This window comes from Equus quagga, chromosome 12 (assembly GCF_021613505.1).
Source record: "Equus quagga isolate Etosha38 chromosome 12, UCLA_HA_Equagga_1.0, whole genome shotgun sequence".
NCBI lineage: Eukaryota > Metazoa > Chordata > Mammalia > Perissodactyla > Equidae > Equus > Equus quagga.
In genome coordinates this window covers 16,181,169-16,208,347 of record NC_060278.1, presented here as the reverse complement: position 1 = coordinate 16,208,347, position 27,179 = coordinate 16,181,169, and the positions used below count along the sequence as shown (strand labels likewise).

Genomic DNA, 27,179 nt, shown 5'->3' with positions numbered 1-27,179 from the left:
GGACGGCATTAAATCTGTAGATCACTTTATCTAGTGTGGATCTCTTAATAATATTAAGTCTTCCAATCCATCAACACGGGATGTCCTTCTCTTTATTTGTGTCTTTAATTTCTTTCACCAACATTTAGTAGTTTTCAGTGTACAAATCTTTTTTTTTTTTAAGATTTTATTTTTTTCCTTTTTCTCCCCAAAGCCCCCTGGTACATAGTTGTATATTCTTTGTTGTGGGTCCGTCTAGTTGTGGCATGTGGGATGCTGCCTCAGCGTGGTTTGATGAGCAGTGCCATGTCCGCACCCAGGATTTGAACCAATGAAACACTGGGCAGCCTGCAGTGGAGCACGTGAACTTAACCACTCGGCCATGGGGCCAGCCCCAGTGTACAAATCTTTTTACTTTCTTGGTTATGTTTATTCCTAAATATTTTACTCTTTTTTATGCTATTGCCAATGGATATCCTTTTCACACTGTTCATTATTTGTGTATAAAAATGAAATGGATTTCTGTGTGTTAATTTTGCATTTTACAACTTTGCCAAATTTTTAAATTGTGTTTTATTTTAACATCTTGAGAGTAAAACAGGTATTGGTACTGGGTAACACATTTTTACTTAACAGAAGAACATGTTTTATAAGTGGAATTTTTAAATGTAATGCTATAGTGAATAAAATTGTGTAAGTTAAAAATATTTACTAGTCAAAAGGATTTCATCATTAATCACATAAGCCCATTTCACTTATTTTGTGTTTTGTTTGCTGAGGAAGGTTTGCCCTGAGCTAACATCTGTGCCAGTCTTCCTGTTTTGTATGTGGGTCACAGCCACAGCATGACCACCAACAAGTAGCGTAGGTCCTTGCCCAGGAACCGAACCCAGGCCACCAAAGCTGAGGGTGCCAAATTTAACTGCTAGGCCATGGGGCCAGCTCCTCAGTTGTTTTGTTTTTTTATTTTTTGATCTTTTAATTATTTTATTGAGGACACGTTGTTTATAACATTGTGTAATTTCAGGTGTTCATTACTATAGACCAGCTTCTGTATAGACTGTATCATGCTCATGACCAAAAGTCTAGTTTTTATCCATCACCACACATATGTGCCCCGTACCCCTTTCACCCACCCCCACCCCCTTCCCATCTGATAATAATTAATCTGTTCTCTTTGTCCTGTGTTTATCTTCCACGTATAAGTGAGATCATATGGTGTTTGTTCTGTCTTACCTATTTCGCTTAACATAATACCCTCAAGGTCCATCCGTGTTGTTGTAAATGGGACGATTTTATCTTTTTTTATGGCTGAGGAGTATTCTATTATATATAGACCACATCTTCTTTATCCATTCATCAGTTGATGGGCACTTAGGTTGCTTCCACATCTTGGCTATTGTGAATAATGCTGCAATGAACATAGAGGTGCATAAATCTCTTCGTATTGTTGATTTCATGTTCTTTGGATAAATACTCAGTACGGGCAAAGCTGGATCATATGGTATGTCTATTGTTAGTTTTTTGAGAAATCTCCATACTGTTTTCCATAGTGACTGCACCAGTTTGTATTCCCACCAGCAGTATATGAGGGTTCCCTTTTTTCCACATCCTCTCAACATTTGCTATTTTTTGTCTTGTTAATTATAGCCATTCTAATGGATGTAAGGTGATACCTCATTGTAGTTTTGATTTGCATTTCCCTAATAATTAATGATGCTGAACATCTTTTCATGTGCCTATTGGCCATCTGTATGTTTTCTTTGGAAAAATGTCTATTCATATCCTCTGCCCATTTTTTTTATTGGGTTGTTTATTTTTTTATCGTTGAGTTGTAGGAATTCTTTATATATTTTGGAAATTAACCACTTGTTAGATATATGATTTGAAAATATTTTCTCCCAGTTGGTGGGTTGTCTTTTCATTTTGTTCATGGTTTCCTTTGCCTTGCAGAGCATTTTGCTCTGAGGTAGTCCCATTTGTTTATTTTTTCTTTTGTTGCCCTTGTCTGAGTAGACATGGTATTCGAAAAGATGACACTAAGACTGATATGAAAGATTGGACTGCCTATATTTTCTTCTAGGAGTTTTATGGCTTCTGGTCTTACATTCAGATCTTTAATTCATTCTGAGTTACTTTTTGCGTATGGTGTAAGAGAATGGTCTACTTTCATTCTTTTGCATATGGCTGTCCAGTTTTCCCAACACCATTTATTGAGGAGACTTTCCTTTGTCCATTGCATGTTCTTGGCTCCTTTTTGAAGATTAGCTGCCCATAGATGTGCAGTTTTATTTCCAGGCTTCCAATTCTGTTCCACTGATCTGTTTTTGTGTCTGGTTTTGTGCCAGTACCATGCTGTTTTGGTTACTATAGCTTTATAGTATATTTTGAACTCAGGGAGTGTGATACCTCCTGCTTTGTTCCTTTTTCTCAGGATTGCTTTGGCTATTCAGGATCTTACATTGTTCCATATAAATTTTAGGATTCTTTCTAATATTTCTGTGAAGAATATCATTGGGATTCTGATTAGAATTGCATTGAATCTGTAGATTGCTTTAGGTAATATGGACATTTTAACCAAATTTATTCTTCCAATCCATGAGCATGGATTATCTATTTCTTTATGTCTTCTGCAATTTCTTTAAATAATGTCTTATAATTTTCAGTGTACAAGTTTCTCACCTCTTTATTTAAATTTATTCCTAGATATCTTATTCTTTTTGTTGTGATTGTAAATGGGATTGTATTCTTGACTTCTCTTTCTGCTGGTTCATCATTAGTGTATAGAAATGCAACTGATTTTTGAAAGTTGATTTTGTACCCTGCAGCTTTGCTGTAGCTGTTGATTATTTCTAATAGTTTTCTGGTGGATTTGTTATGGTTTTCTATATAGAGAATCATGTAATCTGCAAACAGTGAGAGTTTCACTTCTTCCTTTCCAATTTGGATACCTTTTATTTCTTTTTCTTGCCTAATTGCTCTGGCCAAAATCTCCAGTTCTATGTTGAATAGGAGTGGTGAGAGTGGGCACCTTTGTCTTGTTCCTGTTCTCAGAGGAATGGCTTGCAGTTTTTCACCATTGAGTATGATGTTAGCTGTCGGTTTTTCATATATGGCCTTTATTATGTTGAGGTACTTTCCTTCTGTACCCATTGTATTGAGAGTTTTTATCATAAATGGATGTTAGATCCTGTCAAATGCTTCCCTGCATCTATTAAAATGATCATGTGGTTTTTATTCCTTATTTTGTTAATGTGGTGTACCACATTGATTAATTTGCAGATGTTGAGCAATCCCTGTGTCCCTGGTATAAATCTCACTTGATAATGGTATATGATCCTTTTAATGTATTGCAGTATTCAGTTTGCCAATATTTTCTTGAGGATTTTTTCCTCTGTGTTCATCAGCAATATGGCCTGTAATTTTCCTTCTTTGTGCTGTCCTTGTCTGTTTTTGGTATCAGGGTAATTTTGGCCTCATAGCATGAGTTAGGAAGCATTCCATCTTCTTCAATATTTTGAAATAGTTTGGAAAGGATAGGTGTTAAATCTGCTTTGTATATTTGGTAGAATTCTCCAAAGAAACCATCTGGTCCTGGACTTTTATTTTTGGGGAGATTTTTGATTACTGTTTCAGTCTCTTTACTTGTGATTGGTCCATTCAGATTCTCTATTTCTTCTTCATTCAGTTTTGGGAGGTTGTATAAGTTTAAGAATTTATCCATTTCTTCTAGGTTATCCAATTTGTTGGCATATAGTTTTTCATAGTATTCTCCTACAGTCCTTTGTGTTTCTGTGGTATCTGTTGTAATTTCTCCTCTTTCACTTTTAATTTTATTTATATGAGCTTTTCTCTTTTTTTCTTAGTGAGTCTGGCAAGGAGTTTGTCAATTTTGCTTATTGTCTCAAAAAACAAGCTCTTAGTTTCATTGATCCTTTCTATTTTTTTATTATTCTCTATTTCATTTATTTCTGGTTTCATTTTTATTATTTCCCTCCTCTGCTGACTTTTGGGTTGTTTTTTCTTCTCTTTCTAGTTCTGTTAGATGTAGTTTAAGATTACTTATTTGAGATTTTTCTTATTTGTTGAGGTAGTCTCTATTGCTGTTAACATCCCTTTTAGTATTGCTTTTGCTGTAACCTGTAAGAGTTGATATGTTGTGTTTTCATTTTCAATTTGTCTCCAGGTATTTTTTGATTTCTCCTTTGATTTCTTCATTGACCCAGTAGTTGTTCAGCAGCATCTGGTTTAGTCCCCACATATTTGAACTTGCCCAGCCTTTTTCTTGTAGTTGATTTTTGGTTTCATAGCATTGTAGTTAAAGATGCTGGATATGATTTCAATCTTCTTAAATTTATTGTGGCTTGCCTTGTTTCCCAACATATGGTCTATCATTGAGAATGTTCCTTGTGCACTTGAGAAAAATGTGTATTCTGCTGCTTGGGGATGGAATGTTCTATAGATATGTATTAAGTCCATCTGGTCTAGTGTTTCATTTAAGGCCACTGTTTCCTTGTTGACTTTCTGTCTGGATGATCTATCCATTGATGTAAGTGGGGTGTTGCAATCCCCTACAATTATTGTGTTGCTGTCAATTTCTCCCTTTAGGTCTGTTAATAGTTGCTTTATATACTTTGGTGCTCCTGTGTTAGATGCCTATATATTCACAAGTGTTATGTACTCTTGGTGAAATGTCCCTTTCATCATTATATACTGCCCTTGTTTGTCTCTCACTGTCTTTTTTGTCTTGACTTCTGCTTTGTTTGATATAAGTACTGCAACACCTGCTTTCTTTTGCTTGCCATTTTCTTGGAGCATCATCATCCATCCCATCACTCTGATCCTAGATTTGTCCTTAGAGATAACTTCTGAGCTGTGTTTCCTGGAGGCAGCAGATTGTTGCATCTTATTTTTTAATCCATCCAGCTAATCTGTGTCTTTTGATTGGAGAATTCAACCTATTTATAGTTAGACTAATTATTGATATATGGGGGCTTACTACTGCCATTTTATCTCTTGTTTTCTGGTTCTTCTATGTTTCCCTTGTATTTCTGACTGCCATTTCAGTTTGGTGATTTTCTGTGATGATTTTCTCAGTTTTCTCTTTATTTATGATTTGTGGCTGTACTCTGATTTTTTTGCTTAGTGGTTACTATGAGGTTTGTATAAAAGATCTCATAGATGAGATAGTCCATTTTCTGATACACTCTTATCTCCATTAGCCTTAGCAGGTTCCATCCCTTTTTCTTCTCCTTCTTAGTTATTGTTGTCTCAAATTGTTCTGTTTTGTGTTGTGAGTTTGTGACTAAATTGTTTAGAGTTGTTTTTGATACCTTCCGGCCCCTTATCTGTTATGTTATAATTAAGTGGTTACTAACCTATTCTGATATAGAGCTGGATTTCTCTATCTGTCGATTTATCTCCCTGCTCAAGGTTTTGTAAACCTTCACTCTTTAGTTTCAAATGGGAGGGCTCCTTTCAATGTTTCTTGTAAGGCAGACCTAGTGGCATTGAACTCCCTCATCTTTTGTTTATCTGGGAAAGCCTTTATTTCTCCTCATATCTGAAGGATAGTTTCACTGGATAGAGTATTCTTGGCTGAAAGTTTGTGTCTTTCAGTATTTTGAATATATAGTTGCATTTTCTCCTGGCCTGTAGGGTTTTTGCTGAGAAATCTCCTGAAAGCCTGATAGGGGTTCCTTTGTTGATTATTTTCTTCTGCCTTGCTACCCTTAATGTTTTTCTTTGTCATTGAATCTACCAATTTTAATATGATATGCCTGGAGAAAGTCTTTTTTGCATTGATGTGATTAGAAGTTCTATTGGCTTCATATACTTGTAAATCCAGTTTCTTCCCCAAGTTTGGGAAGTTCTTAGCTATTGTTTCTTTCAACAAGCTCTCTGCTCCTTTCTCCCTTGCTTCTCCTTCTGGAGTGCATATTATCCTTGTGTTGCTTTTTCTAATAGAGTCAGATATTTCTCAAAGAATTTCTTCATTTTTTCAAAATCTTAGTTCTCTCTCCTCCTCCACCTGAAGCATTTTTATGTTTCTATCCTCTAAATCACTGATTCTTTCCTGCATAACGTCAGCTCTATTTTTTGTGGTTTCTAGATTATTTTTTTATCTCATTAATTTTTTCTTCATACCCAGAATTTCTGTTTTTTTTTTTTTTTAGAGCTTCAATCTCTTTGGTGAAGTATTCCTTCTGCTCATTAATTTTATTCCTGAGCTAACTGAGCTGTCTTTCTGAGTTTTCTTGTAACTCATTGAGTTTCTTTATGACAATTATTTTGAATTCTCTTTCATTTATATTGTACATTTCTGTGACTTCAGGATTGGTTTCTGGAGACGTCATTTTCATTCTGCTCTGAAGTAGTTCTTCATGGATTTTGATGAATTAATCCTTTTCTGGTGCATCTGTGGTAGTATCAAGTCACAGATTCCACCTGCCACCACTCGGGGCAGGGGGGTTAGGAACTGTGTTTTCTAATCCTGCCCCAAATGCTGGAAGTTGTGCCAGTAGGGTTGCTCTGTATTTGCATGTGCTGGATGCAGCCACTTCATGGGTTCAGGCAGGCCCTCTGTGCTCTGCCAGTGAGTGGCTCTCATGCAGGTGGGACTGCTGTGCTCAGTAGGAGATTAGCTGAGCTGTTGCACTAGGTAGGAAGTGGGCACTTTCTTTCATGTGGGCCAGCTCTGTACTCTGGGCAATTTGGCTGAGCTGCTACACTTGGTGGGCAGGGCTTCTTCACAGCTGCTGAGCCCCCATCACTCAGTGGGAAGCATTCCTGTGAACCAGCTGTTACAGCATAGTGAGCATTCCCATGGGCCAGGCTACCACTCTGAAAGCATTTGCACATGGGCTGGGCTGCCCCACCTCCTCTTACAGTCGTGCCAGCCACTGTGTGAGGATTTGTGAACTGGATTGCTGCTGCTGGGGAGGGGATGGGGTCTGCTCACCTAGTTCTACTGCTTTATGGGGATACAGTCCACTCACCTTCAGATATATGGCTGCATGGATCTCTCAGACATCCTGTTGTACTGTGTGGGGAATCCTGTTTTGGTTAATGAATGTCTGTTTAGTTGTTACTTAGAGGGGAGACATGGAAAGAACAACCCTCTTTGCCATGATGCTGATGTCACTGTTTTGTTTTTAAACTCCCCAGAAAGAGAATCTGTCGCAATTCTATCCACTATCCATTTTTCTCTTCTGCCTCAATTTTAAGTTGTATGAAAAGACAAACATGGATTGATTAGAATAAGTAAATAAAAGAAATCTCTATTGTTTCTCAAAGTGAGAAGGGATGTTATTTTCTTAAATTCTTAATAAGGACTGTATGGCAAAATCGATCATTGTGTAATTTTTTCATTCACTAGAGCAACTTCCCTGGTGTTTTTGTAAAGTCTATGGCAGTGAATGCCAAATACAATCTCGCATGCTCATTAGAACCAATATAAGTTGTTTACAAATTCAATTCATCTAATGTTTATTGAATGAATACAGTGAGCACTGCTATGAAGAGACAGTTGTTTGTATGGCTTCATGCTGTCAGCAATCTGGAAGAAAAGCAAAAAGGTCATGTGATTGTCTCTGTGGTGTAACACTTAATAAAACAAGTAAGTTGGTCAGCCAACACATGAGAGAAGAAAGATAAACAAAAGTCAGTCCATCTATCTTTTGGATTCATAAAGGCCAAACAGTTTCTAATTTACCAATTTTTCAGCAAGTTGTGATCTCATAGATGACTTCTTTAGAAAATGTTCTTGGAGACAGTGCATGGATAAAGGATTCCACAGACAGAGTGTTAGGTTTTGCAAACACTGGATAAACTTTTGAGTGTCATTAAGAATCATAATAAGTCTATCTACCTATCTATGTATTTATTGGAAGGACTCCTACATGTCTCTTTGTATTCATTTTTTAGATAACGTCATCAATGAATAATCATCAAATGACCCTTCAAAAAATCAAGAGAAAAATTAGCTGAATGCCTTTTTAACTTTGTTTTAAAAATGTGGATGAATGAATATTCAAAATATCAACTTTTTTCACGTTGATCATAGAGAGATATTCCAATCATTCTTCACAGCAGAGATGAACATTTGAAAATAAACCTATGTATATTATTACTATTAGACTATGGAAAATACTTGGGAAAAATTTTCCTGTCTTAAGTATTAATAGAAGACTGTCTAGTTTGGCCTTAGACAGCAACCAGTCCAATAACTCAAAATATGCTTTAGTTTTTCCTTCTTCGTCTCCATTTTTCCTCTTTTTTATTTTTAGAGTAATAAGAATGTATGTGTGCAACAGAATAAATACAAAATGATCCATAACCATTATGATTCTTCTCCCAGCAGGCCTGTAGTTCCCAGTAATATAGGAGTGTTTCTTTAATTTACACCAGGCTTGGGCCATAAATTTCTTTTTTCTGCACTGTCTACAAGGGTGGCCACTATCTACATATGGGTATCCTATCCACCACTTGAAATGTGGTTAGTGTGACTGTGAAATGGATTTTTTAAATTAATAAACCTTATTTTTTAGAGCAGTTTTAGGTTTATGTCAAAATTGAGCAGGAAGTACAGAGAGTTCTCCTATAACATCTGAATTACACATGCACACCTTCCCCTATCATCAACATCCCACACCACAGTGGTACAGTTGTTACAATCAATGAATCTACACTGATGCATCATTATCGTCCATAGTTTACATTAGGGTTCTTTCTTGGTGTTATACATTATATGGGTTTTGACAAATGCCATGCATCCACCATTGTGGTATCATACAGAATAGTTTACCTGCTCTGAAAATCCTCTGTGTTTGGCCTATTCATCCCTCCCTCTCCATTAACCCCTGGCAACAACTAATCTTTTGTTGTCTCCACAGTTTTCCCTTTTCCAGAATGTCACATGTTTGGAATCACACAGTGTGTACCTTTTGAGATTGTCTTCTTTCACTTAGTAATGTGCATTTGTTTCCTTCCTGTCATTTTATGGCTTGATAACTGATTTTCTTTTAGCGCTGAATAATATTCCATTGTCTAGATGTACCAAAGTTTACTTATCTATTCACCTATTGAAGGACATCTTGGTTGCTTCCAAGTTTGGGCAATTCTGAATAAAGCTGCTATAATTATACATGTGTAGGTTTTTTGTGAACATAAGTTTTCAATATATTTGGGTAAATACCAAGGAACGTGTTTGCTGGATCATATGGTAAAAGTATGCTAGTTTTGTAAAAAACTGCCAAATGTCTTCCAAAGTGGCTGTACCATTTTGCTTTCCCACCAGCAGTGAATGAGAGTTTCTGTTGCTCCAGATCCTCACCAACATTTGGTGTTGTCAGTGTTTGGATTTTGGCCATTCTAATAGTAGTGTAGTGGTATCTTATTGCTGTTTTAATTTGAAATTCCCCAATAACATGTAATGTTGAACATCTTTTCATATGCTTACTTGCCATCTGTATAACTACTTTGGGGAAGTGTCTGTTCAGGTCTTTTCAGAATGTTTGTTTTAAATGGATTATTTGTTTTCTTACTACTGAGTTTCAAGAGTTGTTGATATATTATGGATAACAGTCTTTTATCAGATGTATCTTTTGCAAATATTTTCTCCCAGTCTCTGACTTGTCTTTTCATTCTCTTGACATTGTCTTTTGTAGAGCAGAAGCTTTTAATTTTAATAAAATTCGGTTTATCAATTATTTCTTTCATGGATCATGTCTTTGCTGTTATATCTAAAAAAGCATCACCATACTCAAGGTCATCGAGGTTTTCTCCAATGTTATCTTCTAGGAGTTTCATATTTTTCATTTAGATCTATGATCCATCTTGACTTAATTTTGGTTAAGGGTTTAAGTTCTGTGCGTACATTCACTTTTTTTTTTTTTTGCATGTGAATGTCCAGTAGTTCCAGCACCACGTGTTGAAAACACTATCTTTATTCCATCTTATTACTTTTGCACCTTTGTCAAATATCAGTTGACTATATTTATATGAACCTATTTCTGGCCTCTCTGTTCTGTTCCATTGGTCTGTTTGTCTATTCTTTCACCAATACTGTTGATTACAGTAGCTTTATAGTAAATCTTGAAGTCAGGTAGTGTCAATTCTCCAACTTTGCTCTCCTCCTTCAATATTCTGTTGGCTATTCTGGATCTTTTGCCTTTCTGTATAAACTTTAGAATCAGTTTGTCAATATCCACAAAATAACTTGCTGGGATTTTGGTTGGCATTGTGTTGAATCTATGGAAGAAGTGACATCTTGACAAAATTGAGTCATCCTATCCATGGACATGGAATATCTCTCCATTTATTTAGTTTTTCCTTGATATCTTGCATTAGAGTTTCGTAGTTTTTCTCATATACATATTGTACATATTTAGCTAGATTCATATGTAAGTATTTCATTTTTTTGGTGCTAATATAAATAGTAATGTGTTTTTAATTCAAATTCCACTTTTTCATTCCTGGTATATAGAAAAGTGAGTGACTTTTGTATATTAACCTTGTATCTTTCATCCTTGCTATAAGCACTTATTAGTTCCAGGAGCTTTTTGTTGATTCTTTTGGTTATTCTAAATAGATGATCATGCCAACTGCAGATAAAGATTGTTTTATTTCTTCTTTCCCATTCTGTATACCTTTTATTTCATTTTCTTCTCTTACTTCTTATTCTTATCTTCTTCTGTAATCCTTTTATTTCCTTTTCTTTTCTTCTCTTACTGCATCAGCTAGGATTTCCACTATGATGTTGAACGACAGTGGTGAGAGGGGATACCCTTGACTTGTGTCTGATCTTAGCAGGAAAGCTTTGAGTTTCCCACACAAAGTGAGATGATGAGTATGATTTCTTTCTCTTTAGGTATGATGTTAGTTGTATGTTTTTTATAGGTTAATTTGAGGAAGTTTCTCTCCATTCCTAGTTTACTGGGAGTTTTGTTTTTTATCATGAATGTGTGTTGGATTTTGTCAATGCTTTTAATGCATTTATGGATATGACCATGTGATTTTTCTTTAGGTTATTGATGTTTTATGTAGATTATATGATTTTTGAATGTTAAACAGCCTGTATACCTGGGAGAAATCCCAATAGGTTGTGGTGTATAATTCTTTTTATATATTGTTGTATTTGATTTGCTGCTATTTTATTGAAGAATTTTGCATCTCTGTTCATGAGAGATGTTGGTCTGTGGTTTTCTTTTCCTCGAATGTCTTTGTCTGGTTTTGGTGTTAAGACAATGCTGGCCTCATAGAATGAGTTAGGAAGTATTCTTTCTGCTTCTATCTTCTGGAATAGATTGGAGAAAATGGGCATAATTTTTTTCTTAAATGTTTGGTAGAATTCACCAGTGAACCCATCTGGGTCTGGTGCTTTCTGTTTTAGAAGGCTATTAATTATTGATTCAGTTTCTTTTATAGATATAAGCCTATTCGGATTGTCTATTTTTCCTTGTGTGAGTTTTGGCAGGTTGTGTCTTTCTAGGAATTGGTGCATTTTATCTAGGTTATCAACTTTGTGTGCATAGAGGTGTTCATAATATTCCTTTATTATGCTTTTATTATCCATGGAATTTGTAGTTATGTCCCTGCTTTCATTTCTGATTAATAATTTGTGTTTTCTGTCACTTTTTATCAGGTAGCCTGGGTAGAGGCTTATAAATTTTATTGATCTTTTCAATGAATAAACTTTTCATTTTGTTGATTTTTCTTTAGTGATTTCCTGCTTTCAATTTCATTAATTTCTGCTCTAATTTTATTATTTCTTTTCTTATCCTTACTTTGAACTTAATTTTCTATTCTTCTCATTTTCTAAGGTAGAAGCTTAGATTATTTATTCTAGATCTTTTTTCTTTACTACTACATGCATTCAATCCTGTAAATTTCCCTCTAAGCACTGCTTTTGCTGCATCCTACAAATTTTGATTATTGCATTTTCATTTTCATTTAGTTCAAAATATTTTGAAATTTAACTTGAAATTTCTTCTTTGACATTTGTATTATTTAGAAGAGTGTTGTTTAATCTCCATGTATTTTGATATTTATCAACTATCTTTCTGTCATTGATTTCTAGTTTAATTCCATTGTTACCCGAGAGCAAACACTGTGTGATTTCTGTTCTTTTAAATTTATTAAGATGTGCTTGATGGTCCAGAATGTGGTCCATCTAGGTGAATGCTTCATGTGAATATGAGAAGAAAGAATTCTGTTGCTTTGGATGAAATAGTCCATGGGTGTATTCAGTTGATTGATAGTTTTCTTCAGTTCAACTGTGATCTTACTGATTTTTTTTTGTCTGCTGGATTTGTCCATTTCTGATATAGAGGTGTTATAGGCTTCAACTGTAATAGAGGGTCCATCTATTTCTCCTTGCAGTTCTATCAGTTTTTGCCTCATGTATTTTGACACTCTGTTGTTAGGAGCATAGACATTAAAGATTTTATGTCTTCTTGGAATGAGTCTTTTAACCATATCTAATTCCCATCTTAATCCATGATAACTTTCCTTGCTCTGAAATCTGCTTTGTTTGAAATTAATATAGTTACTCTCACTTACTTTTGATTAGCGTTAGCATGATATATTTTCCTCCATCCCTTTAATCTATATGTATCTTTATATTTAAAGTGAGTTTCTTATAGACAGCATATAGTTGGGTCTTGTTTTTTTATCCACTCTGAAAATCTCTGTCTTTTAATTGGTGTATTTAGACCATTGACATTTGGAGTGATTATAGATATAGTTGGATTAATATCTGCCATATTTGTTACTGTTTTCTAATTGTTGCCCTTGTTTTCTGTTGCTTTTTTTGTCTTTCACACTTTTTCTGCCTTGTGGTTTTAATTGAGCATTTTACATGATTCTATTTTTACTCCCTTCTACAATATTAATTATATTTTTAAAAAGTTTTTTAAGTGATTCCCTAGAGTTTTCAGTACACAACTAATCTAAGTCCACTTTCACATAACACTATACCACTTCATGGGTATTGTAAGTATCTTATAATAAGAAAATATTCCTAATCTACCCTTCCCATTCCCGTATCATTTATTTTACTATTACATAAACATATATGAACACACACACAAGCACACATAATTGAATACATTGTTGCTATTATTATTTTGAACAAATCTTTTAGATCAATTAAGAATAAGAAAAATAAAAGTTTTTATTTTGCCTTTACTTATTCATTTTCTGATGCTCTTCTTTTCTTTATGTACATCCCAGTTTCTGACCTATGTTACTTTTCTCTCTCTGAAGAACTTTTAACATTTCTTGCAAGGATAGTCTACTGGCAAAAAGTTCTCTCAATTTTTCTTTGTCTGAGAAAGTCTTTATTTCTCTTTCACTTTTGAAGGATAATTTCGGGAGTATAGAATTCTAGGTTGGTGGTTTTTCTTTCTCAACACTTAAAACATTTCACCTCAGTCTCTTTTTGCTTGCATAATTTCTGAGGAGAATTCAAATGTAATTCTTTTCCTTTTTCCTCTATAGGCAAGATTTTTTTCCCTCTGACTTCTTTCAAGATTGTTTTTATCTTTAATTTTCTGAACTGTGAAAATGATATGCCCATGTGTAGTTTTTTGGGCATTTATCCTGCAGGCTGTTCTCTGAGCTTCCTGGACCTGTGATTTGGTGTCTGACATTAATTTGTGGGAAATTCTGAGTCATAATTTCTTCTAATATTGCTTCTGTTCCTTTCTCTCTTTCTCCAGTTTCCCTATTACACACATATTACTCCTTTTCTAATTGTCCCATGCTTCTTGAATACTGTGTTCTGTTTTTTTAGTCTTTTTTCTATTTCCTTTTCAGTTTGGGGAGTTTCTATTGTCATATCCTCCAGCTCCAGGAGAGTTTTTCCTCAGCCATGTCCCATCTACTAATGAGCCCATCAAATGCATTCTGCATTTCTGTTACAGTGTTTTTGATCTGTAACATTTCATTTCCATGCTTTCTTAGAATTTCCATCTCTCTGCTTATATTATCCTTCTGTTACTGCATATGTTGTCTACTTTCCTCATTAAAGTCCTTAGCATATTAATCGTAGTTTTTAAAAGTTTCTGGTCCGATAATGCCAACCTTCTTGCCATATCTGAGTCTGGGTCTGATGCTTATTCAGTCTCTTCAAGCTGTGTTTTTGCCTTTTAGCATGCCTTCTTATTTTCATTGAAAACATGACATGATGACCTTGGCAAAAAGGAACTGTGATAATCAGGGTTTTAGTAATGTAGTGGTAAGGCATGGAGGGAGGGGAAATCTTCTATAGTCCTTTGATTAGGTCTCAGTCTTTTGGTGAGCCTGTGCCCTTCTTCTCTCTTCCCCCCTTAGGTAGGACAGAATGGCTAGAAGGGGCTAAATTAGGTATTTCCTTTCCCCAGGTCACTTAGGCTCTGATAAAACTGCTTCTCCTGAGGGCAGACTTTGTTCATAACAATAGAATGTTTTGGCATGTTTCAAAATGGTTCTTCTTACCCTCCCCTACCAGAGTCATAAGGGGATTTTTTTCTCCTATATTCATCGTGAGAATCTGGTAGAGCTCCTGGCAGTAAAACTCACAAGAGTGTGGGGGGCCTCCTATGACTTGGTCCCCCTGGAGTGCCTCAGCCTCTACACGTTGATCTATTACAATACAGTTTTCCCTACCCTGGCACTGGTTGCCATACAGGTTTCTGTTTGTGGGTTTCTGTGCTGATAAGTTATGATTCACTGTACCCACCTGTCTTTCTCTGCCATGTTTAGGCCAACAGTTTGCCCTGTGACCTCACTTCCCTGACCCATCTAACAAGAGTGGTTGAGTTCAGTTCACTCAGCTTTTCGCTTGTTGTTGGGATGCGTCGGTAAATTCTAATCTCCTTACACGCTGCTCCTGAAACCGGAAGTCTTCGATATTCAACCTTTAAGTGTACGGTTTGCACATGCAAACAGATAATTGCCGATTTGCATGCCAAATGGTGACTTTCACTAACAAATTTCCATTTTGTTCTCAGATGTGTGTCTTCTGCTAGGAAAAAATGAAGCCCTTTACAAATGCGACAGAGTTAAAGCAGCTCACAGAATGTGTGCACCTAATTAAGCATAATTAAGACATCCTACAAAATAAGTTTCTGAGGTTTTTTTCTCATCATATTTCTTAGGAACAAGCATGGTTCTTCTCATCAAATGCAAGTGTATATCTGACTCAGTGTGTACAATGGACTTTAGGGTCCCTCTAAAAAGAAGATGACAGAAATCAGTTGTCAAGTGAGCTTCATGAATGGAGAAACAAATCATTTCTCTTAAAAGCTGATGATGCCAAAAGCTGTGCTAATTCCTGAGAGAAGACAAATATTTGAATTACAATTTTGCCTTCATAAGAGACATCACCAAATTTCAATACATGAATGTTGAATTTCTATATTTGAATTATGAATTTTTAATAATGAAAGGCCTTTGAAACTTTTAGTGTATTTTAGAAGCATTCGGTTCTGAGCTTTCTTTTTTAGTATGTCTGTTTATGAACCGTATTGGAGATAAATGTTGAAATATCCAGTAACAGATCTTTAATGACACCAACAAGTAACCAGCTTCAGATTACGAATGGAAGTAGACAGAGAAGGCTTTGCATGGCACAAGAGTCTGAAGCTTAGACATATAAGAAGGAGAGACAAAATCTTGGTTCCAGAGGATGTTTTATAGACCATCCTTCTTTATGACAAGTCCTCCCTAGTATATAATTATTACATTGTACATGATGTTAGTATTCATCCTCTTTCTTTCCTGATGTGTTCTAACATTCTCTGTGAGCATTCATTTTAAAGTTTCAGCTTGGCGAGGAATACAATTATGGAGACTGACAAGTTTAAACCATTTACTTAATATCACTTTCTAAAATGTTCAGAAATCCCAATTAGCAGTTGGCCATCATAACTACATCTCAATTAGTTAATAGAACTTGCAGGGGCCATTATCTGTAGACAAGTCACAGTCAATATGTGGACTTCGTGCATCTCAGGGAATTTCTTTCCTGTGCCTGATTCAAAATTGAAAAAAGAACTGCACAATGGTATGTTAAAGGATTGCATTTTAGGAAAAGATTTTTTTTCCAGAAAATTACAGCTCCTTGAATATCATGTCTTGGCATCCACTGATTTGAGTTGGGGAATTTGCTAAGCATGGAGGTACAAAAGGAAGCTAATTTCTACTTCAAGGTTCCCAAGTTTCTGGCAGAAATCTGAAGAGCTTTCCTCTGAACACCATCTCTGGGGAAGGCTGCTTTGCTGATATTTCTTCTCTTTTTTTCTGACCTTTTACTTCATGTTAACATACTCTATCCATCATTTCACCTCCTCTAGTCTTAGGGTATAAATCAAGGTCTATAAAGTTGTTCAATAACAAATTTTAATTGCCCTGGAGGAAAAGGGGATTTTTCTCTCTTGAAAGCCAGGAGGAAATGGTGGCACTTACTTGTTGGTAATTTTAAAACAAGAAAAAGCAAAATTTATATTCTTGAAAATTAATTCATCTGGACCTTTATTTTCCTTCAAAGTTTACTGACTGAAATGATAAAAAAAAATGGGTAGATTCAGAGCAAGTGAAATGCTGCAATCATATGTGGTTTGAGCTTTGACATTTTACATTTGTATCTTTTGGAAAGACTTTCTGTAGGAATCTCTGGTATTTTGGTATGTATCCAAGAGACATTATGGTTCATATGTTCATCCATAACCATCCAAAAGAAAGCCAAATATTGTTTCAAAGGCAAGCTTAGCTGGATTTTCTTACCAAACTGTGGATGTTGAAAGTTCAGCTAGGCCACCCAAATTAAGGTTAAAGCTTCCATATCAGGATGAAAATCTCCTTAAACTTTTTTTTAAAAATTATTTTGTTGAGGTTATATTGGGTTATAAAATTGTATAGATTTCAGGTGTACATTGTTATATTTCAGTTTCTGTTTAGACTGCAATGTGTTCACCACCAATAGTTTTCATCCATCACCATACATATGTGCCCCTTGACCCCTTTCACCGTTCCACCACCCCCTTGCCCTCTGGTAACCACTAATCTGTTCTCTTTATCCATATGTTTGTTTAGCTTCCAAATATGAGTAAAATCATACAGTGTTTGTTTTTCTCTATCTGGATTATTTCACTTAAGATAATAGCCTCAAGGTTCATCCATGTTGTTGCAAGTGGGACAATTTTGTCTTCTTTATGTCTGAGTAGTATTCCATTGTATATGTATACCACATCTTCTTTATCCATTTATCTGTAGATGGGCACATGGGTTGCTTCCACATCTTGGCTATTGTGAATAATGCTGCAGTGAACATAGGGGTGCATAAACCTCTTTGTATTGCTAATTTCATGTTCTTTGGATAAATGCCCAGTAGTGGGATAGCTGGATTGTATTGTATTTCTGTTTTTAACTTTCTGAGAAATCTCCATACTGCTTTCCATAGTGGCTGCTCCAGTTTGCATTCCCACCAGCAGTGTATGAGGGTTCCCTTTTCTCCAGATCCTCTCCAACATTTGTTATTTCTTGTCTTGTTAATTCTAGTACCCTGTTGGGTGAAGTGATATCTCATTGTAGTTTTGATTTGCATTTCCCTAATAATTAGTGATGTTGAACATCTTTTCATGCGCTTGTTGGCCAACTATATATCTTCTTTGGAAAAATGTCTACCCATATCCTCTGCCCATGTTTTGATTGGGTTGTTTATTTTTTGTTGTTGAGTTGTGAGTTCTTTATATATTTTGGAAATTAACCCCTTGTTGGATGTCTGATTTGCAAATGTTTTCTCCCACTTGGTGGGTTATCTTTTCATTTTATTGATGATTTCCTTTGCCCTTCAGAAGATTTTTAGTCCTTAAACTTTTTTGAAATGTTGATTTTCATTGTTTGTCCGTTTCTATAGCCTTATAAAGTTAGTCGGCATATAGCTTTTGTCAAGTGTATATTGTCTGCCTTGAAAACATAGAACCAGTAATATGATTTCTTCTATGACAAGGGCAGCTTGATATCTATGTCTTGTATTATATATTTCCACCACATGCAGTGACTATTTTGTGCCCAGCTGGACATTTTTAGAGTTGTTATTATCCTTTTTTTTTCTTATTAGGTAGAGATGTATTGATCGTAATAGATAGAGATGAATTTTAGATAGAGAGCTGGCCTCTTTAGGTCTTTGTAGGTCCTCTATAGTAACAAGATGACCTGGCTTCTTGTCGTAGTTCTGACATCACATCTATGTGACTTTAGGTAACTCATTATCCTCTCTGAGCCAATGTTTCTTCATAACTAAAAGGAATTAATAATTTCATCTCTTGCAGGATTATGAGGAGTATATGGGGGAGGGGAATATATAAGAAAGGGCATGATAAAATAGATGTAAATGAAAGTAACCACTGCCTAAAATCTTCAGCCAGAGCATCCTGAAAGATCTTGAGGGAAAGATGAGCTGCTAGGAGACGCATCTGAATGGATGATGTTATTATAGAGCCAATTATTTTGATTAAAAAAAAAACAAATCAGGAAACCTATTTCAAAGTTCTACAGAACACATTGGATTTTACATGAATGGTGTTTCCTGGAGCTGTGAAATACATAAGATGTTTTCTTGTGGGTGATGCCGTCTACATACTCAGAATACAGGTTTCTTGATTTTCTCAATGGGAGTAGGGCCATTGACAGAGGCTGGAAGGTCTTATCAACACATGTAGTCAATTCTATTATGTGTTAGACACTATAAGCAAAGAGTAGGTCTATAAGCTTAGGCTAATGAGAAAAATAATAGATCAAACAATTGTTTTGAAAAATTATGACATTTCTGGATTTAGGGCAGAAATGGAGTGAGATTTGCAGGAATCATCAAGACACTAATTCTATTTCTGCGTTTTCCATATCTAAAACTTTTTGGCTATTAAATCTATTCTAATAAAGACCTACTTCTTCTCATCCAAAGATCCTGAGTGGAAGTTTTAGGCAAAGATGGAAATTAGAAAATACACTTTACTAATGTGTAGGTTCATTAAGACATTGATGGCTTGAAAATTTGTCTCAAGTTTTATCTGTTGAACCAGAATCATTTTCATTACCAGGCTTATATCTTGTCTGAAGTATTTTTGTCAACAATAATTCACTCAAAACAACTATGATGGTTCAGTAAATGATCCATGTTTTATGAGTATTTGCCAAGAAAATCTTCCCAGAAACTACTTCTACTACTTTGTCAAAGATGAGCAACAGCCAGGTGGGACCAGAGACAGTAGAGATAAGACGAACTGATAATTCAGCCACATCTTGTATATGAATGTTAATTATCTTGTCTGAAAAACAAGGAAGAGAGGGAACTGTACAATGTCTCATTCCAGTCTTTGGAGCTAAGATCAATCAAAGTTTGAGCCTTTATGTGACCAGAGATGATGTAATTGTGTCTCACAGATACAGTCTGAGATTCAAATTGCTGAGACAGAGGGAAACTGATTGCCTGTGTTGTCTGGCCTTGGAGTAAACTGTTGAAAATTGCTTACAAACCATTGAAAATCAGAGGTATTGGGAAACTTCAATGCGTGTTATCTTGTTAATGCCTCAAGAATACCATCAATTGCAAGCTCTCTGAGAACATTCCATGGATTTTCAAAATGTCATTTTAGATTTATACTAGTTAATGAACCATACAGGAATTCTCTAAAGTAACATGGTTAACCTCATCTTTAAACATGGCAGAAAAACACCAAAAGGGCACATAATTTGTTTAAGGCAATCCATCTAGCACAGCATTTCTGGATCCTACTTTTTCTTTTAGTCTGCTGCTCCATGCTGAGGTGTGAGATGGCAGGTCACAATAATCTCAGCATCATTCTGTCAATTTAGCTAATTAAACTGGAGAAATATCCATCTCAAGCACACCCAAAGAGAACATTCAGAATGCTCCTGTACAGACATTAAAAAATACGTCAACCTGTTTTCCATTGCCATAAATCTAAAGCCCTTGCATATTTTATATATTTGACCTTTTTCTTGCCAGTAGTTCTCAACTGGAGGTGAGTTTTATCTCCCAGGGGACATTTGACAATGTCTGGAGACGCTTTTGGTTCCCAAGACTGGGGGCAGAGGTACAGCTGACATATGGTATGTAGAAGCCAGGGATACCACTAAACATCCTACAACACACCAGAGAACCCCCACTACAAAGAATGATCCAGTCTAAAATGTCAATAATGCCAAGGTTGAGTTAAGTCTCTTGACCTGAGCCTGTACTCCAATAGAGATGACAATTGTGAAAGAGATACACTTTCTCTGACCTTCTCAGGGTGAGGGAATCGAAAGAATGTGAGACAAAAACATTTTGAGGCTCCTCACACGGAGGCATGAGTGAATATTCCCCTCTAAATGGTGTTACGGCATTTCAAAAACATAAAACAGTTGCCAGTTGTCTCTGAGAATAAAATATAGCCGTAGGAGATGATGCCTTTATTGTTCTAAAGGTCAGGAAGACCTTGGTCATCTCCTTGAAAAGAAACAAATATATGCTTTGTAATAACCAGTGCATTTAGCGGCTTCATAAACCTAACAGAACAGTCAAAAATAAAACCTTTCATCTAAAATTTAAGCATTTCCTGAAAACAAAGAAGAGTTGGGCTTGCTTTCACTTGAGAACTATATCATTTTAAGACTTCTGGCAACAGCCGGATCCTTCTCACCACAGTGAAATGGCTTAATTTATCTTACATCTTAAAATTTTGGTAAGAATTAGGTATTAAGCATTTTGTAACTGTTTGGGGAATTTTAAAGGTTATGAAGTTCTGAATAACAGAGTCTCATGTTTTCCCACCAAACTTTTCCCAGCAGTGAATATATCTGGATCTTATTCTGGTTTTTTTATTCTTTTTTTAGCTTCCTGAAATGACTCATGTTCAAACACAGCGACCCTGGTTGATGTTTCTCCTGCAGAATTTTGGATTGACCCTCGGTTGGCTTTCTCTCTTACTGTTGGCTATATATGAACAAAATATTAAAATATAAATTGAGTCTCAAAATCCCTTAAAAATGAATTTATGCGGCCTCATTTTGTTTCTTTTGTCATACTCTATAGTGATGTATAAATTATTTTTTATCTTAGATGAAGTATATCTTTTAGTTCATTAACTTATTAATTTTATAATGCAATTTTGTTTTTGTAGAATATAAATGTCAGGTTGTCCTTCATTGAAATTTTTAGTCTTCAACACCATGATGAAACTTATACCTTTTTTAGTAATTAGTAAATTCTAAATTAATTAAACTTGCAAAAAATATTGTTTCTCTAACAAAGAATGTTTGTAGTATTTGAAGTGGACAGATGCCTGTTGGGATAAAATCTTCTGAAATTTCTTTGATGTCAATTATATATTTTTTTTCCTGTGGGATTATAAACCATAAGCAAACTAAATTACAAACAAATGTAATAAAGTCTAGTTTTAATGTGATGGTTTGTATTACCTCCTATTCCTGGATATCAGATTCTGAATCATCTCTAACAAAACCAATATAGTATATATAACCTGGAAGCATTACTCAGGGGCTCATAAATAAGCAAACTTGGGAAGCCTAAAGAATAATATGTCAGCATTCTTCTATATAATCACCAAATGAAATCTGTTCTAGGCAGAGAGCTAGAAACAAAAGATGGAGTTCAAAAACTTTTTAAAGAAGGTTTGAGTCAGGCAGTAGATTAATGCATAAACTCACACAGACCCAACAGAGTGTGTTTATGGGAATAATATTATTGACAAGTGAAATGTATTTTATATCCTTTCTGAGGAAACAGAGGACCCTAAACGTTATCTCAGTAGATAAGTTCAAGAAATGTACAAGCAACATTACTGATAACCTAGAAAAATTATTAAAATAGAAAATAACTCTGGCTTTAGTCATTTTTCTTGGAAAATAGATGCCTAATATTTTTCTTATTTTTTAATGATATATCTTGACAAGGGAAAAAGCCCAGTTTGCTGCCAAAATGACTCATAGCACTCAATCAAATACATCTCTCCTACCTCTTACTCACCACTACATAGGTATTCGTTCCCATGTCCCACCCAAACACAATCTTTTTCAACCTCATTCCTTTGATGTCAAAATGAGGTGGGTGTCTTCTTCCGTTGTCGTTAGAGCTTGATTTAAGGGGACAGCATGATAGAGCACAATAATTCTCAGACTTTGGCATATGTTAGGACCAACCGGAGGATTTGTTAAGATGTAGACTGCTGGGCTCCATCCATAGATTTCTCATTCTGTAAGTCTGTAGTGTGGCCTGACACCTTCATTTTGAACAACTTCCAGGTGATACTGATGCTGATGTTACTACTCAGGGCACCCATCTGAGCTCCAGGTGTGGTGGAAATCAGGTGCACCTCGCTTCCAGAATGAGCAGGTGCACAACTCTGTTCCCCAAGAGTTGTATGATTTTGATTAAATTAACACTCTGCAAACCTCAACGTGAGTTCCTAGGTTGAAACTCCCTTCTTCCTGGCCCCTTGCCTTTGAGTTGTGGGTCAGTCGCAGGAGTTCCTAGTGAGAAGTCCCCAGAAAGCACTTTATTCATATTTGCCTTGAAACATAAGCAGACGTGACATGTAGAACTTTGCCTTTCTTTTGTTAGAGAATAATTCATAGCTGAACAAAAACTCTTTTGTACAGGTCAACATGGTGTGGAGGTTGCATACAAGAAGCACCTGGCACCATCTGCATTTGGGTTTCGGTGACCAAGTTCTGATTTTGACATTAAGCCTTAATTTAAGCCAATTTAATGAGAAAAGCTCTGATGGATGACTTTGTTCTGAGTTCAAGTTTAGAGTAGTTTGAAGCTGGCTAAATGAAAAATTTTAGTGTGAGCTACTCATTCCATAACCTCCAAGTTGGAGTGAATTTAATTTGACCCTAGGGTGAGGTTGTGAGTAGGGTGCAGAAGGGCTTGAAGGGAGCCTGCCGTTGGAAAGATTTGGAAGGACATCCTCAGTGAGTATTTTGCAAGCCTGTCACCAGTGTGCTGTGGTTGTAAGCAGAGACCTGGCCATCAGAGGTCATCCTGAGAACTGTGTAATATAGTGACTCCTGAGGGCACCTTGCTAGGCTCACCATTCCTCCCCAACGCTACCTTATAAATGGCTCTTTGCTAACCCACGTCAGCAACCCAATAACCTGAGATGGACCTCCAGCCACAAGCAATCTTAGAATTGCTAGAAATTCTCTTTTCCTCAAAATTGAATGGTAATAATAAAAATGTTATGACAACTATTAGCCTTCTAAATATGGACAGAGTCTAAATTTGGGATAGCTGAACATCGTCATCCCTTTAAGTCATCAAAGTTATGTTACTCACTGAGCCTTGGTAAGTCATAAATGATGTTTTTCTTGAAACAAGATTTCTCAATAATGTTAGAGTATTTCTGTTTACTAGCCCTATATTTAGGATTCCACTATATTTCTACTAGGTGATTGATTTGGTTTTTAGTCACTGAACTAGAAATGCTCCTGGATAAAAAAGTCAAAGAGTCAAACATACAGAATTTGTACTTGAACATCCATCACCCACTGACAGGGCCGTCTTTAGGGAAAGAGGAATTGGCACCATGTCACCATGGGGCTGAAAGCAGGGCCTGGGAAGATGGGTCCACTGCTGAGTGCTGACCAGGACCAGAGTGTTATACAAATGTGCCCATAAATTACAGCCTATACCACTGCTCAGCCACCCCTCCCAGAACCCAGACTTTAGAGGCAAGACTGTGCCTCTCTCTGTAAGACACACCTCTCAGGATACTGCACATTAACAGCTTCCTTTCCTAGTCAAATCTGGAGGGGAAGGCTTAGGTCATGAGGCAAATGAGCCAATCACTAGGGCAGACTGAACCAAGCAGGTTGAGGCTCTTGTGTTATCACTAAGCATTCAGGCTCTAAACTGGAATCTTGGTTCAAATCTCAGGAATGTCATTTAATAAGCTTGCAACTTCTTTGAAGAACTTTTATTTATGTAAAATAGGACTAAAAATAGACCTTACCTCATAGGACTGTGGTGAGATCAATGTGGGATATTTACTGCTCATGAAGCACTTAGCACAGTGCCTGGAGAATACTAACAGCTCAGTAAGTATTAAATCATCATCACCATCCATATCCCCTTCTTTCATCACAGTTTCACAGTTTACCTCGCAGGGCTGCACCTCAAGTCATAAAATTGTCTTTTCTTGATGGAGAATGGAGATCAAAACTTTTTACGTCTCTAGAATTTTCTACTGAAGCCTGCAAACCAGTACCCATCAGTCCTTCAAAGCTGTCCTTATGTTGTTTCACCTTGACTCATTTCCAGAGCCGCAGCGACGGGGGCCCCTCTGGTTGACCTTACTCTGCCCATCTCCTTGGAAAGCTTTTGTTCATGTGTCATACTTCTTATACTCAGTGTGTGCCCCTCTCTCTTATTCTTTCTCTCTCATAATAAGCAAAACCCTATTATATTCCATTCCAATCACACTTCTGAGAATGTGGAGGTTGAATAATGGAACCCGATGAAGAGGAACCTGTCTGAGGTCACGGTTGTTGTCGCAATTTGATTTCAACTCAGGGAGAGCAAAAAATATTTCAACTGATTGCCCCTGTTGCCTTTGCATCTGCTGAGGGAATGAAACCAGCTCTGAAAAGAGTCCAGCCCTGTCATGGTAAACAGGGTGTCTGCCCGCTGGAGGCCTGGCTTGTTTAAATAGAGCAGACGTCCTCCAGCTGGGAGCACACACGGCCTGCCCTGTACAGCGAGGGCACCATGGACAGCGGTGCTCTTCTCACCCAAGGGCTGCACACACCCGTGCTAGTGCCCCTCAGTAAGGGGAGATGAGCCCCACCTTGCCATGCTTTTGCCTTCAAAGGTACCTCTCAACTCAGTGGAAATTGTAGGAAGGTTGAGAAGCCAAAGAGACTTTCCCAAATCCAAAGCGATCTTACTCCACACACCATGGCTTCTTTGAACGGCTATGAAATGTGTTTGCACATCCCCTCTGTGTACCCGTCCCACCCCTCCGTCACCCTACCCACGCCACAATGTTCAGTCTCAGAGACAGATTCTCTGTTTTGCGGACCTTCCACCATGCACTCTGCAGCCCGCTTTGCAAAGCCTCTTGTTTCTTGGACACTTTCTTCCATTGTGTAATAAACCCTACACCTCCCTATTCATACTGAACAATATCAAAAGGGATCTTCTTCTTCCCCTGCCCACAGAGACAGGTGCTTTGTCCAGTTGCGACCCACCTGGGCTCCCACCCCTTCCTATCTCTACCCTTGGCCTCACTCGAAATTTTGGAAAGTAGCAAGGATTTCTGGCTTACAGATTAGGTGTATCTTGTGATCAGGATTCCCCTTGAATATCGAGCTGTGCAAGGTGCCCATAGACTCAGCCCTCAGCATCATATAATATTGGTGCTGAAACCAACTTCAGAGGTTTAATTCAACTGTTTGGTTTTATAATTGTGATGGAATAACAAACACTTTTATAGCACTTACTATGTGCCAGATACTGTTAAAAGTGTTTTATGAGAGTCATTTAATTCTCATGAGAACCCTGAGAGTGTACGTCCAATGCTATTTTCATCCCCCTTTTACAGATGAAGAAACTGAGGCCCAGAGAGTTCAGTTAAATTGTCCAAGGTTGCAGAGCTAAAGCTGGCTGGCTCCAGAATTTGTGATCTTAATCCCTACATCACATGGCCTCTGCAGAGAGGAAACTAAGGTTTGGAGAGTCTAAATGATTGTCCAATTTCTTATCTCTGTAAAGGAGTTGATCTATGACTTAACTCCAGACGTCTGACTTCTAGTCCAGCAATCTTAACAATCCTCCCGTGACCTGCCCAATTAAACCTTCTCATCTATAAGGTCTAGGTCATTTGAGGTTTCTGTTACTATTCCAGTTCATAGCAATTCCTCCCTCTGAGGATCTACGTCTATGCAACAAGTTTTTCTTATTGAGAGATAATTGACATATAATGTTATGTTAGTTTCAGTTATACAGCATGATTTCATGTATGTCTATATTGTGAAACAGTCACTACAATGTCTAGTTAACATCCATCATCATATATAGTTACAATTTTTTTTTCTTGTGACAAGAACTTTTAAGATCTACTCTCAGCAACTTTCAAATATACAGTAGACTACTCTTAATATAGTCACCATGCTGTACGTTACAGCCCTAGGGCTCATTTATTTCCAACTGGAAGTTTGTACATTTTGATCCCCTTCATCCATTTTGCCCACCCCCAACCCCCTGCATCTGGCAACCATCAATCTGTTCTCTGTATCTTTGAGTTTGGTCTTCTTTTTTTAGATTCCACATGTAAGTGAGCTCTAAGGTATTTCTCTTTCTCTTTCTCTTTCATTTCACATGATGCCCTCACGGTCCATCCATGTTGTTGCAAATGGCAAATTTTCATTCTTTTTTATGGCTGAATAATATTTCATTATGTATACACACACACACACACACATCCACACACACCACATTTTTGTTATCCATTCATCCATCAACAGACATAGGTTGCTTCCATGTCTTGGCTATTATAAATAGTGCTGCAAAGAACATGGGGGTGCAGAGTTTTCTTTTCAAGTTAGTGTTTTCATTTTCTTCGGTTAAATACTCAGAAGTTGAATTGCTGAATCATATGATAGTTATATGTTTAATTTTTTGAAGAATCTCCCTACTGTTTCCCACATTTCCCAATTTACATTGCCGTCAACAATGCACAAAGGTTCCCTTTTCTCCACATCCTCACCAACACTTATTTGTTGTCTTTCTGTGCCTAGCCACTCTAACAGGTGTGAAGTGATATCTCATCATGGTTTTGATTTGCATTTCCCTGATGATTAGTGATGTTGAATACCTTTTCATATACCTGTTGGCTATCTGTATGTCTTCTTTGGAAAAATGTCTATTCAAATCCTCTGCCCGTTTTTTAATCAGATTGTTTGGTCTTTTGCTATTGAGTTGTGTGAGTTCTTTCTATATTTTGGAGATTAACCCCTTATCAGATATATGGTTGGCAAATATTTTCTCCCATTTCATAGGTTGCCTTTTCATTTTTGTTGATGGTTTTCTTTGCTCTGCAGAAGCATTTTAGTTTCATGTAGTCCCACACACTTCTTTTTGCTTTTGTTACCTTTGCTTTTGCTATCAAATCAAAAAAATTATTGCTAAG

The 27,179-nt window shown here is 36.6% G+C and overlaps 1 protein-coding gene across 1 annotated transcript in view; it reads left to right on the top strand.

The window, feature by feature from the left end:
- SLC39A12 (solute carrier family 39 member 12) overlaps positions 1-20,988 on the top strand; it is a 77,487-nt gene extending 56,499 nt beyond the window's left edge. The window contains exon 12 of the mRNA XM_046678050.1: positions 20,860-20,988. Within this exon, the coding sequence (XP_046534006.1) occupies positions 20,860-20,988 (129 nt within the window). The remainder of the gene's footprint in view (positions 1-20,859) is intronic.
- The last annotated feature ends 6,191 nt before the right edge of the window (positions 20,989-27,179 follow it).